Raw genomic sequence first — 14525 nt, forward strand, 5'->3', positions numbered from 1 at the left:
AGTTCTATTACCTAAGTTCTATTACTATTTGGGGGAGACATAAATGTTGTTACAAGCTTCATTGAATTCCATCTAATATCTGTTGAGAATTTTTACTGAAATATAAACCTTAGCATGGCGGTGTTAAAGGAAAAGTCGAGGTATCCCCTTAATCACACAGATTCATGAAGTGAGAACCGGATGTCTTTACAGAATTTGATGGAGATCAGTCTGAAATTTGCCTGAAATGGCACCAGCTGGTAACAATGGAAAGTCAGCGCATAACCAAAGAACAAAGGCTGCACAGAAATCCTTCCAATAGGTCCCCAGATAGTTGAATGAAGCAAACAAGTTGCCCTGCTGGTGGTGAAAGAGAAGAGGTTGTGGAGACAAAGTGATGGAGCGACCCTCAAGCTCAATGCCATCATTAAATATCTCTCTGCCTGAACACCACCTCCATCAGCGCCAAACAGTGATGTCACCTCTGGAGCTCTTCTCCATTCACACATTTGTAATACATCACCCAAATGTAGGACCGGTTTATACTCTGGGACTTTAGAAAAACATCAGCACTGCTGAATGGCGATGCTCTCCTTAACTTTCATTCGACATCTGAATAAAATTACATTGGCATAGCCACATACTTTGTTAAATGTAAAAAGTTTAAGTTTAAACTAGAGTAAAATGCAATATTAATTGCTTTGACCACAGAGGTCTGTCATAAGGAACGGGGTTGTAGTAAAGGTTTGAAAAGTCATTACTAATCATTCAGCTTGTCCAGTGTGTTTATGTGCACTGCTTCCAGTCCTACTGAGTTTAATCTGACTTCCTATTTGAAGGGGGAAAACTGGCGAGGCAGAACACATTTTCAACAGACATTAAACAGACGTGCAAGTCAAAATAAACGCTTGCGAGTGAAGCCTGAGCCCTGCGGCTCTGCCTATGCACTGAACCACTGTGTATGAATGTGTGTGTGTGTGTGTGTGTGTGTGTGTTTCAATGGAAAGGGGGGAAGTGGAGGACCAGATTACAGTCACTCATTTCCACACAGGGGCACAACAAAGGGATGAAGAGAGTGTATTGTGTTCTGGTGTGACTTCCCAATGAACATCGAGACCATCCTGTACACATCGATCAAAGCACCAGTGCAAATGCAAGGGGGTGCACATCTTAGGTGGGGGCATAATTCCCCTCTCTCACATTTACTCGCAGTTTAGGGCTGATGACTGCCAAACATTGACTGTAGGACTTGGCTCAAGCGGTCAGAGCTAGCATGGAGTCCACTCTAAGCGTGAGAGGGACACAGAAGGGTCTGTGATATGCGTTGGAAGGACATACATTCAGGGCCTTAAGTATTTGGACTATGACACCATTTTTCGTTACACAACTCCAAATGATTTGAACTGAAGCAGTGAATATTTGGTTTAAGTGTAGACTTTAAGCTTTAATTCAGTGGACATAACAAAATAGCACATTACGAGTTTAGGAAACTACAGAAATTTTTACACAGTCATTACACATTATCTGGGGATCCGAAGTAATTGGACAATTGTTGTACAGACGGTTCATGGCCAGGTGTTCCCACTTTATCCCATGACAAATGAAGCAGATGAAGGGGGGGTGGAGTAGAGTTGGCATTGCATTTTGTAGCTGATCCTTGGAACTCTCCACATGCAGATGAAGAGGTGTCAATGCAAGCGAAGGAAGCCACTAGCGAAACTGACCTAACAGCAGATAGCAAAAACCTTAGGCTTGGCCAAATCAACATTTTGGTACATTCTTAAAAGTAGTAATGTACTAGCAAGCTCACCAACACCAAAATGCCCAGAAGACCACAAAGACATCTGGAGTGGATGATCTCAGAATTCTTTCCTTAGTGAAGAAAGACCCGTCACAGAATCAAACAAAGTCAAGAACACTCTGGAGGGGGTCGCGTGTCATTGTCAAGTTTCCAATCAGGAGACGCCTTCACGAATGAGAATATAAAGGGTTGAAGACAAGGTGCAAACCCAGAGGAAACACTGAAGAACAGGAAGAGGCCACTTCAGACTGCCAGAAAACATCTGAACATCCTAACTAAACTGTTAATGGGGTGTTTGTGTTATAGCCATTAAGTTAAAGTTGAAAAACACCTAAACCACATACTGACTAATTCAGATCAAATCATAAAAGGGGCAACATCTTAAAAAATGGTGTCACAGTGGTTGAAAGGAGACAAACATTTCTAAAAAATATTACCAAATATGTAATTTTTGTTGATTGTGCATAACATTTTTATATTAGTGCCATAACACAGCCTTCCAAGCTCTGTAATTAATGCAGCCTCACAACAAACCCTGATGACAAATAGATAGTAAAAGTACAAATGAAATATTCACAGTCCCATCCCTAAGTCCGGGACGGCAGCATCTAGCTCACACACAGCAGGCGTGCACATGAGTGTGTGTTGACGGGCCTTTGTGTGATCGTAATGTGACAGTGAAGAACACCATAAACTCACGGTGGATAAAAAGCATCACTTCTCCTAATCCCCTTAATCCGCTGGATTGTTTCATACAAATGCTTGATGATTTCCATTTAATACACTTTAGAAGAGGGATACATCCTTTCCACAGAGCAAAACCTGACATGAAAATGCAGTGTAACACAAGGGCTTAGTGCCACAACGGGCTTTTTGCCATCAAAAGCGTGTGTGTGTGTGTGTGCTAAGTGGAATTTTCTGCTTGCAACCATGTAATTAAAAGCCGATGAACAGTATATTTAAGCAGATGTAAATATAGGTGTTCAGCAGGATAAAGTCTGTTTGTCGTTCCTATTACTTTGATTTTGTGTGGAATGATCATCTCAATAAACTGCCACCTTTATTTCCTGTAAAATCATACCGGATTAAGGCAAAAAAAGCTCCCGACTGGTTTATAATAGAATTAAAGGACATAGCCTTTAGGAGAAGAGAACAACCACAGACACAAAGAAAGCTCTTCTTCATTTTGTGAGATCAACAACTCGTTCCTTTCAAAGGGCTGCGATGACATTACAAAACTGTTATCAATCAATCTACAAATGATGAATGTGATCTCAGTGGGACGACCTGCTACTGTTAAAACACAGCATATCTGCAATGAGCTATGATTATAAAACACATTCATTGACTTCCAATCTCTTTTATTTCTACCATATTAGCGACAAATGGAAGCCATGTATTAACCGGAAAGTTACGTCTCCAAAAGTACTGAATGAGAGAATGCAAAACAACATATTGTTTGAATAAGTTTTTCTGCAAAAGCATTGTAGAATTGTAGAAAGTAATGCTCTCTCTAAAACATGCGGTATAACTAAAAATAAAGTGCATGGTTGCAATCCCACCGACTTTCCTCAGGGATCCTGTGACATAGAGTGTGCGTATATGGGTTTGTGTTCTTAAAGAAGAGATGGAATAATATTTCGGTTCCAAAGTGTAAAACATGGTTGCCAATGAGAGAATAGAAGTGTGAATCCACCTTTTAAAGATGCCCATAGGCTGAATACACCATCAATCAAGCCTGAGGCTTTTCCACTATACGCCACTGCAACCACACTGCACTAGCAGTTAGCATAGAACAGACAAACAGGTATTACACCCTGTGTGTTCAGTGGCAGCGTAGTGTTCCTAGTCCCAATCTTCATACATGGGTAAATGTAAAGTCAAGATAGCAATGGTAGCAGCTACACTATCAGACAACACTGTATTGGAGCGCAGTGGGGACTGGGACTGAAGGCCTCTGGGTGATCCTTACTAACCCGGTGGGTGGGGGACACTTTGGGGGAGGGAGGGAGGAGCGCCAGGTTGGATTGAATCCAGTTAGTCATAACTGAAAGGGCGGGGGACACTGGGAAGTTGCACGCCCTGTTAGTTCCAACGCTAGCAGGGGGATTATTGGCGCGAAGGTCAAGCCTGTTGCACTTGCTGCTCTGGTGTTATTCCTCCGAGTCTTATTTCTGCCTTTGATGAGGTAGAATCTGGAATAAATTGCATCCAGGAGAATTCTGATCTGTCAACTTTTGTGTCTGAAGGCTTTGTTTTGTTGGTGGGGAGTGCTGTAAAGGAACTGGTAAAGATCCCAAAGGGATACAAGGGCCTTTCGTTTGTTAACTTTGAGTGATGTGCTGCCTTTTCCACCGTGTTCTCAGCATTATAATACTGAAAGTGACTGAATTGTGGCGCACTATTGATGCTGAATCCGTGTTTAAAGGACAGACATATTTCATTGCAATCCTCATAATTCTGAAAGTGATTAAAAATGACCACGGCTCCCTATTTCACTTCTGTTTGCTCAAGCTGAAACATAATCAGGCTCCTACATACCATGCTCATTGCCAAAGGTCATTAGTAAGTTTCATCAAACTCTCGAGAAGGTAATAGAAAGGAACATAATATTTGCTCCAATAACGCTTCTTCTTCCAGATGGGCCTCCCCCTGCATGGTTTGCTACTGATCATTGTAGGGTAGATGGGGTAAATAAACCAGGCCTTCATCCATTGAGACTCAGAGAGGAGCTTGTGGGGATCAGGTGGGCTCAGCTCAGTTTGTCAGGAAATGTTATTAACTCAAATGATATTGACAATACTGCTCTGTCTAGCGAAGCTAAAGAGATTTCATCTCTTATAATTCCTTTTGGTCCATGCTCTGATTCAGTGATGAGTTTGTGGCTGTAGAATGCACCAGTGGCCTTCCACAGTCAAATGGATATGGTTGTGGTCGGGCCAAACGGCTGCGCAGCTTCATGACCTTGTGATCTACATCATTGGTCACCAAACTACGGCCCGCGGGCCGACTCAGGCCCGCCACCCCCCTTTGACTGGCCCCCCAGCCCCTCTGCCCCCCACTACTTGAACCGGCCCAATGAGGCAATCCCCAAAAGTTCGTCATGGCATAACGTTCAGTTCACTTCCGATTCACTCGCTTGTTGCGATGTTGCCTGAGGCAAAGTCGGTGCTGACAGTGTTGGCAAGTTACTTCCAAAATGTAATCGTATTGTCACTCGCAGACTTTTTTTCCCTCTGTGCCGAAATGTTTCACGGTGTTGGTGAATTCTTAAAAAAAAAAAAAAAACTTCCGCGCAGGACTTCACTGTGAGTGGACTGTTTAGAGACGATGTGACCGGCATGTAACGTTAAAGTGATCTGCTCCTGTAGCAGAGCTGCAAGTTTAACTGAAAGAACGAGCAGAGAGAGAGAGAGAGAGAGAGACGGTCACTCTCTCTCTTCGGAGCCTTCACCGTCTCCAAACTAAGCGCTGTCTTGCTCTCTTTCCCTCGCACATATTAATCAAAATAGCCATGGAAATGTGCCAAAAAGTCATGGAAAAGTATTGGTTAAAATGTGTATGAACCCTGAATATGGTGCTTCTTGTGTTCAATCTGTCATCCCTCCATGCCAGGGCTCCAGAAGGCCCCCAGAAGTGAGAAGAGAAGATACATCAACAAGTGCAAATCCAGCTCACCTACATATACTACTGATTTTGATTCCCGGTATTCTGTATTATGGTTGTGCTTTCATTTTGAGCCTACTGCTCATTTCATTTTCACCTTGACCTAAAAAATGTTTACTGAACATGCTCACCTGGATAGGCATAAGAGATGGCTAGTCTATTCTATTACTCATGTTATTATTTTAATGTTTTTTTAATTAATTTATTTTATAGGCCTATTTATTTGACCTTTATTAAGTGCTGCACACAATTATTATTAATATTATTATTAATATCAACAGACCTACCTATAATTCATAATTTTTCACTCACCTTTGCCAGTGTCAAATCACCTCAACTAGGCAGATGTTTCTTACCTTGACAGCTTTGATATTATTTTTATTTGAAAATAAATAAATGTAATATCTGTGATATTTCAAATTAAAACAAAAAGTGTGAAGACTTGATTACTACTTTTGCAAACCACTAGTAAAGATAAACAAATATGTGCCAGGAATCAAGTGTTGATATAGTAGTGGGGGTATAGTAGTGGGGGTCGCTGTGCCAGGCTAGTAATCTCTACTACACAATGAGGCCTGCTGGTGGTCATTTTGATCTGGGTCATACAAATCTATGTTATATAGCAGACCCGGCCTTGGCCCCCCCATCAGTCAGGAATGATAAAGTGGCCCCCTGAGAAAAAAGTTTGGTGACCCCTGATCAACATGATGACCGGGAAACTCGTTTTTAGCACATCGGAAACTTGTTTGTTCACCTTCATAATGGACACCTATCGGTGAACTCACCCAAGTTGACGGGAGAAGGGAGTGGGCTGAGAACCATGGTTCTGTGTGATGGATATACAGTACAGTGCTCAACATATTTTGAACCTGAACTCAAAACTGAACAATAATTGAATTATTCTGAGATAGGTAATCTTGCAAAATGTATTTATTCATCTTTACACTTCACCGCCGAGCGCACAGCGGTCAGAGATGGGAGTCATGGTTATAACATTATACAATTAATAACCACAACTAAAGGCTGGCGCATGCTTCTGCGTCTTTACGCACCGCTGTGTCGACGCACTCGTTTCAGTTCATGGTTCTAAAAGTCTTGCGTGTGTTGCAGAGCAATTCACCGCCAGAACAACAGCGTCACTGTGAAAACGCAGAAGCGTAAACTAGGCTGAAGAGCCGATTTATGATGTATGGCAGGATCTGATTGATGGGCGGGTCAGCCTATATAGGGTAGGAACCTTTGGGGGCTCGGCAGGTGTTTCCAGCTGGTATAGGAAAAACAGTTTTGACCGCACGCTGGGTAGTGCCATGTAACGCTCCGGGTGGATGTATGGTACACGTGTGACAGGAGTAAAATAGGCAAATAAATGGACTCTTATTCAACAACACAAAGGCTACAGGACTCATTTATACGTCATGGGACAACAGCGGCTCGTCAATTAAGGTTTCCGGACAAAATGCCTCAGTGGCTTAAAGTGTTGGCTTGACCTTTACAGATAGATATAAAATTTATTAATCCCCAGGGGGAAATTTGTGGAGTCGCGAGCAGGTTGACCGGTGAACGATCATCAGCTTTTCTTTATTACTTGTATTCACCACAAATGGACATGTTGCTTTCTGTTTTTGTAGTCATTCTGTTTGGATATGCACCATATTAGTTAGTTCTTACATATTTTTAAAGGCACAATCCACAATAGATGGCAGGAATCTGTACGCGTAATGACCCTCTTGGCCCTATCTGCCCTGCAAACACATCTTGCAGTAACACACCACGGGAGGCAATCTGTATTAGCAAAACCCAGAAAATAGCGCATTCAGTAGTAAACTGTATGGTGAAAGACGACTATAATGGCAAAATGAAAAAAGAACCACATCCTCGAAGCATCTGGATATGTTGTGAGGGAGTATCTTGTAGGTTGGAAATGTCACTGACAGTCTCCAAAATCTGGAGAATAAAGCTTGGTTATTCATCAGTGAACTTTCGCCCAAGAAGCGTGTGCTCTCAGACACCCACAATCAGTTTCCCCTGTCTCGGCCATTAAATGTACATTTGTTTAGAGAAGGCGGCCTAAAGTCTCTCACAATTGTAATACCGATGGAGGCAATTCTAATTAATGAAAATAATAACAGCAAGGAGGGAAAGGAAGCACAAATCCTTTCCAGAAATATGAGCAGTGATACAGTGCATCCGGAAAGTATTCACAGCGCTTCACTTTTTCTCCATTTTGTTATGTTACAGCCTTATTCCAAAATGGATTAAATTCATTATTTTCCTCAACATTCTACATGCAACAACCTATAATGACAAAGTGAAAACTGTTTTTTGCAAATCTGTTAAAAAATCTGTTCTTTTTTGCAGAACCTCTCAAGTTCCATCAGGTTGGATGGGGAGCGTCGGTGCACAGCCATTTTCAGATCTCTCCAGAGATGTACAATCGGGTTCAAGTCAGGGCTCTGGCTGGGCCACTCAAGGACAGTCACAGAGTTGTCCCGAAGCCACTGCTTTGTTATCTTGGCTGTGTGCTTCGGGTCGTTGTCCTGTTGGAAGATGAACCGTCGCCCCAGTCTGAGGTCCAGAGCGCTTTGGAGCATGTTTTCATCGAGGATGTCTCTGTACATTGCTGCATTCATCTTTCCCTCAATCCTGACTAGTCTCCCAGTTCCTCCCGCTGAAAAACATCCCCACAGCATGATGCTGCCACCACCATGCTTCACTGTAGGGATGGTATTGGCCAGGTGATGAGCAGTGCCTGGTTTCCTCCAGACATGACACTTGGCATTCAGGCCAAAGAGTTCAATCTTTGTTTCATCAGAGCAGAGAATTTTGTTTCTCATGGTCTGAGAGTCATGTGCTTTTTACTGAGGAGTGGCTTCCGTCTGGCCACTCTACCAAACAGGCCTGATTTGTGGAGTGCTGCAGAGATGGTTGTCCTTGTGGAAGGTTCTCCTCTCTTCATAGAACAACGCTGGAGCTCTGTCAGAGTGACCATCGGTCACCTCCCTGACTAAGGCCCTTCTCCCCCGATCGCCCAGTCTGGCTGGGCGGCCAACTCTAGGAAGAGTCCTGGTGGGTCCAAACTTCCATTTCCGGATGATGGAGGCCACTGTGCTTATTGGGACTTTCAATGCTGCAGAAATCTTTCTGTACCCTTCGCTAGATCTGTGCCTCGATACGATTCTGTCTCAGAGGTCTACCGATAATTCCTTGGACTTCATGGATTGGTTTATGCTCTGATGTGCACTGTCAGCTGTGCTGCCTTATATAGACAGGTGTGTGCCTTTCTCAATCATGTCCAATAAACTAAATTTCAGCACAGGTGGACTCCAATCAAGTTGTAGAAACATCTCAAGGATGATCAGTGGAAACAGGATGCACCAGAGCTAAATTTTGAGTGTTGTGGCAAAGGCTGTGAATACTTATGTACATGTTATGTTTTCGTTCTTTATTTTTAACAGATTTGTAAAAATTTGCAAACAACTGTTTTCACTGTGATTATGGGTTGTTGTGTGTAGAATGTTGAGGACAATAATGAATTAAATCCATTTTGGAATAAGGCTGTAACATAACAAAATGTGGAAAAAGTGAAGCGCTGTGAATACTTTCCGGATGCACTGTACCAATGCAATCTGCACCATAATTCGTTACTAATCCACAAAGCCTAACGGCACTAGTGCAAAGACTGAAAGGGACCCATATGTAGCTTTAATGTAGCTTTGCTGTCAAGAAAATCACTGGATCCATACATTGTTTGGACTTAAGGCATAATCCTTGCCATTGATAAAATTATGGTGAATGTGCCTGACTGGAAATCCACACGTACAGGGCTTCGGCACACATGCTTTTCCCTTCTCTGGTTTTCCTTTAATTTGCAAATCTTGTAATCTAAGCCTAGAGCTGACTGAACCAACTTCTAAACCAGCAGCGCTGTAGCGGCCAAGGCTTCAATCTGTTTTTCATTTAAGTGTCAGGACGGCATCCTTTTTGGTGGTTAACAAACGCTGTTATTTCAAAATGATTATATGCTAAAAATTGTGTGAGGACCTTAGTAAGTTTATGAACAGGCACGATGGAAAGTACTGCGCCGCACCCGGAAGCCTTTTTCCTTCTCGTCTTTGACCGAAGTGTTACGTACCCGGCACTTCTGTAAGGGGAGGATTCGGGCTGTGCCATTCAGCCAGAGGTCAGGGTTTCTGCTTTTCAACACGGCGCATGTTTTTAGCATTAGTGTCGTGCGACGCCTGAACTAGTCGCCACACCGTCAAAGCGCTGCCCGCTCGGTGTCAGCGGGGACATCGGAAAAGCAGAAGCAACGGCGTCACAAAGGGAGAGGCGGGGGCCAATCCCTGGAAAACATCAAGAGGTCGGCCTCCACCAAGGCCCGGCTGGAGACAGACTTCCTTATTTCATTTCGCAACAAGGATATATTGAGTTAGATTCTGTGTTGCTCTGGAAGAGGAGCACAAGTAAACGTGTGGAGCGGGTGGGGGGGGGAGGCACAGACTTCGTATGGATAGACGAGTACAAGATGCCTTGTGGTCTGTCACTTTTTAAATTCACTTTCTTTCACTTAAAGACATGACATCCCCAGTCCCAGCTATGAGAATCCCGAGGACCCACACATCTGTTAAATCTCCTTCCTGTCTGCCAGGGGGGGGTTCAGGTGCCGCTTGCATGCAAACCGTCGCACCAGCGGAACGCCATGAATCATAGTCAGTAAGCCCACATGAGAAGGGTTTCTAACAAGAAGTTGGGTGTCCTTTGATGCCCCGTATTATTAACAGAAAATTACTTTCAGATGTAGGATTTGTACACGTAGGACATTGCAAAGAGAGAAGCACCCCCACCAGCGCTGGTTAAAGACCAAACATCGTGACAACGGTCGTTGATTCCAACAACACATTGAGTTTGCTTTGGTTGCTTTGCTTCTGGTTTCCTAGCAGTCTGTGTCGTCTAAAGATAATCCAGGCACACGTCACTTTGTTAGGTCACCCATACAGTTCTTAAATGCCATCCATCACATTGTAGGGTAGTCATGGTTACACACACAACTGATCCAAGAAGCTAAATCTAAAGCTGCACTAATAAGTACTTTTAGATGAACAATGGTTCAAATGATGTTGTCCAACAGTGAACTGTCGACTTTGAAGTCTCAGCTCTTCAGGGATTCTGTAACATTGGAGCATTTAGCAGCAAGATATTCTTCTCAAGGGTTTGTGGGAAACAAAATAGTTTCAATCGGACTTGCATTCCTCAAGTGGACATAAAGAGCTTCCTCTGTCTGCCAGATGTGCAGATGGATAATTCTTTGTCAACACATTCACCATATGTTATGAAGTGACAACATGCCGGTGCCGTTTCACAGCTTCTTTTATGAAGGACAATGATGTCAAAATAAAATTCTTGTTTTTCTCATTGCTCCTGCCGTTTCCCAAACGTCAGAAGCAGCAGATCACATCAGCTGGAATAATCAATATTAACCTGAGAAACTTGATAATAGTCCAATTCTACTTTACTTTACACTAAATATGTTTGTGAGGCACATACTTGGAGACCCATTACTGTTCCAGTATGTCCACGGTACTAATACTTCTTCTCTGTAGCTGGTCATGTGACATCCATCTGAGCGCCACAAGAGGGAGGCGTGGCTACCGCTCAGCTAGCTCACCGCGGTGGTGCTACGAGCTTCACCCTTACATCTGGACACACTAACCTCACACATCTTCTTTCAACTTGACTTAGAACTCATGTGTTCGGACTAAGACAATGTTCTTGATCAAAAACATCAATATTTATATTGTAGGGATGAATATTGCGGTTTTCCAAAAATATCCCAAAAAGATTTTTGGAAAATAATCATCAATGAGAATACAAAGAAAAAGGAAAAGCTGGAATAGTTTGGCATGTTCAGAAAATTGTGTCACGTTGTGTATCCTCTAAAACCAGGAAAAAATATGGCTCAGATATAGTAGTAGTTCTCAAATGTGGGTACGGTTATGTGAGGACACTCCACAGGGTAAGTTGTTTTTAATTATTTAACTCCTGTCTTCACCTGTCAATCAAGAAGAGTGTGATCACAGCAGTTGCCTCGCTGCCAACAATTCAATTAATTTTAGCCAAAAATCACAAATTGAAAAATGGCCTCAGAGGGCTTTACAGTCTGTACTTATGCAACATCCTCTGTCCCAAAAAGTAGATGCTCATATAACAGCATGCTAATCTGGCTGCAATGTTTAAACCCTCGGAGATGTGTTTGGTGAAGGTGGTGGTATCAGCTTTATAATGATGCAGGAACTCACCCAGAAGACCCCGTGCTCTTGCAAACGCCAAGTAGAGGCCTTTTGTCAGAAAAGGTGTCTGTGATCATAGGACCTAAAGAGGAAGAGAAGGCATAGGAAAAGGGATGAGTAACGGAATAATCTGCACACAACAAAGAGGGACATTCTGTGAATGAACATGTGAGGCATCTCGTGGTGCCCACCCTCATTCAACAGGCAGCCTATTCCCACAACAGGAAACAGATTACATTACTACTGTTGACCCATAATTCAATAATGGTCACAAAACTGTTTGGATTTTACTTGTTTTTTCCAAAATCAGTCCATACTTTGCAAGTTAGCAAATTATTCTCCTTAGCCGCCAAAAGGTCGGATCAGTTTTCCGAACCTCCACTACACAGAATCTCCTGAATGTTGCAAAAGGGAGCAGGATTTCCTTTTCGTGTCATTTTATTGTTTTCTGGGGGGGGGGGGGGGTCATGGCAAAAACTAGGCAGACAGTGGAATGATCCCGTGTTTTCCATGATTGTCTCATTCTTGAGGACGGATGGAGGATCGGGGACGGAGGGTAACGGGGCGGTTGGATTGAAGATGTTCCCATTTGGAGGACTGTAATTTGAGGCGGGACAGTAATTAGTTCCTGTGGTATGGCGTGAGAGACAGCGTGCTCTCCCTACCAGCCTCCAACACTCCCGACAGGGCAGTTCTTTCTTTTTGTCATCACACAATGTCACAAATGTGAGCTGTAACATAAATATAACTCAGAAGAAACCTTCTTGGGGAAAAATACATTTTATATATAAAAATACTTGTACTGATTTAACAACCACTGTAATGGAGAGTATTTCAAGCCAGTACTGCTGGCCTTCATACAGATGTTTGCATCTTTCATGGTAACAGAAGGTATAGGTGCACAACAATGCAGCCCTTGCTCGTTACACTGCATAGAAAAGAAACCATCCACAGAATGAAGAGATAAACAAACTGACCCACACAGAATAGTCAACCCAGTCTCACAGCAAAACAAGTACCGTATTTTCCGCACTCCAAGGCGCACTTAAAAGCCTTTCATTTTCTCAAAAAACGACAGTGCGCCTTACAATCCGGAGCGCCTTATATATATGGATCAATTGGTTAATCGGTTGATCCATACTGGTTGTACACGGCGCTCAAGGCGCTCTGCCAAACACGATAAAGCTCGTCTACGACGGCGAGATGCTGAGCGGCGCTCAAGCGCGTGATATATGGAGCTGCTTTCAGGGCGCGTCGGAGAAACAAAGCTGTCGTTCCTGCCGAGCACTTCATGAGATTAAAGAGCGAGAGACGGCGCCCTTTTCTTTACAGTAGCTGAACCATCTTAACGGTGCTCCCTATATATGAAAAATGTTCTAAAATAGGTAATTCATTGAAGGTGCGCCTTATAATCCGGTGCGCTTTATAGTGCGGAAAATACGGTAATAGAAAGCATCAGCATTTCGATGGCATTTCTAGCGAGAAGTATGCGTTATATTTTTATAATCTTCTATCAGAGAATATAGAAGACCTTCCATTTATTAGTTTCTAGTAACGTAGTTGCAAGCCAATGTGCGGGAAATAAAACGTAGTATTGTCATATATATATATATATATATATATATATATACACACACACACATTTATATTCACATTTGCTCAATGCTCTTTTGTTATCAATCAAGGGAACGGTGTAGCCTAATTTTCCAAGACAACGGATGATCACAGGTTGTAAACTGCAGAGGATGTGGTGACATGCCTTTACTTCCTTTGGAATTGTATTCTAGGAAAAGAGAACCTTGCCTTATTATAATCAACACCTATTTTCGGGTCCCTCTAAGTCCGCCCACCCATGGCTCGCATCGCAGACAATTGGCCTTTTAATGGCTGACCACAGTGCGACACTGTATGCGCCCTGGCAGATTGCGATCACTGTCCTTCCCTCCGGTAGCACAATTCATATTTATTTTCTGCTGAGAGAATTGCTCCCCTCATGTGTTGGGGCTATCTGCTGCTTCTTATTACTGTGGTTTGCTTTCATCCTCTTCCAGCGCTCTTCGAATGCCGCCATTGTGTGTTGTTGAAATCTGCCAAAAGACCGGAACATGGAGAGAGAACAAAAAGGCGATTTTCCTCCCGAGAAAATAAATAAATTAAAAAGGGAACAAACCAGAGAGGCTATACACCAGCATCCTCAGCACTGACTGACACCTGCAGAAACGAAACGCTAATTTCATGTCTGGAGAGCATCTATTGGGGTGAACCAGAAAACCATTTGCACCATAACTTTGATCACAGCACTGGTATTGATGGGGTCTGAAAACAGTGACTTCTGTTTTCCATCACTTGAACTATTTCACTATTTGTGAAATAGTAAATCAAAATCAGTAGTAAATCAGTAATAGGATATTAAAAAGTGAAAATACGATTAAGATAAGCAGTTGTAGAAGCAGAAGATTTATATTACTTCCCAAAATTCGGTGTGCTTTGTTTCTTTAAAAAAAATAGGCTGAAAACACTTTGAATGTGTTTTCTTTACAAAAGGAAAAAATCATTTATGGATGTTTAAATAGACATTTTTTGCTCTTTCAAATTAAATAAACAGGCATGAAAACACAATCATAGAGATGTTTCATATGGGTAATGTTTGTTATCAAAGCTCTAAAAACTGGGCTCTACCAAAAATAAAAAATGGATATACAGGTAGCTGCTTCCCTTTGTGTGCGCCGAGAGAGCAAAAAGAAAGACAGGCAGGAATTCTCATTAGTACACATATTACACACACATAATAA

At 42.6% G+C, this 14525-nt stretch overlaps 1 protein-coding gene and 1 long non-coding RNA gene across 2 annotated transcripts in view; both read right to left on the reverse strand.

Annotated features, from left to right (window-relative positions):
• The window catches only part of bcas3 (BCAS3 microtubule associated cell migration factor), a gene marked incomplete in the record, with an annotated part of 263195 nt that overhangs the window by 236691 nt on the left and 11979 nt on the right, over positions 1-14525 (reverse strand). The window contains 1 exon segment of the mRNA XM_078098554.1: positions 11743-11815. Within this exon segment, the coding sequence (XP_077954680.1) occupies positions 11743-11815 (73 nt within the window).
• Positions 1398-1852, reverse strand: LOC144405445 (uncharacterized). The gene is made up of 2 exons (XR_013467038.1): positions 1790-1852; positions 1398-1703 (listed from the first exon to the last, which is right to left on the reverse strand). It is a non-coding gene; the product is annotated as an uncharacterized LOC144405445 (long non-coding RNA).

Source organism: Gasterosteus aculeatus, chromosome 1 (genome assembly GCF_964276395.1).
Source record: "Gasterosteus aculeatus chromosome 1, fGasAcu3.hap1.1, whole genome shotgun sequence".
Lineage (NCBI taxonomy): Eukaryota > Metazoa > Chordata > Actinopteri > Perciformes > Gasterosteidae > Gasterosteus > Gasterosteus aculeatus.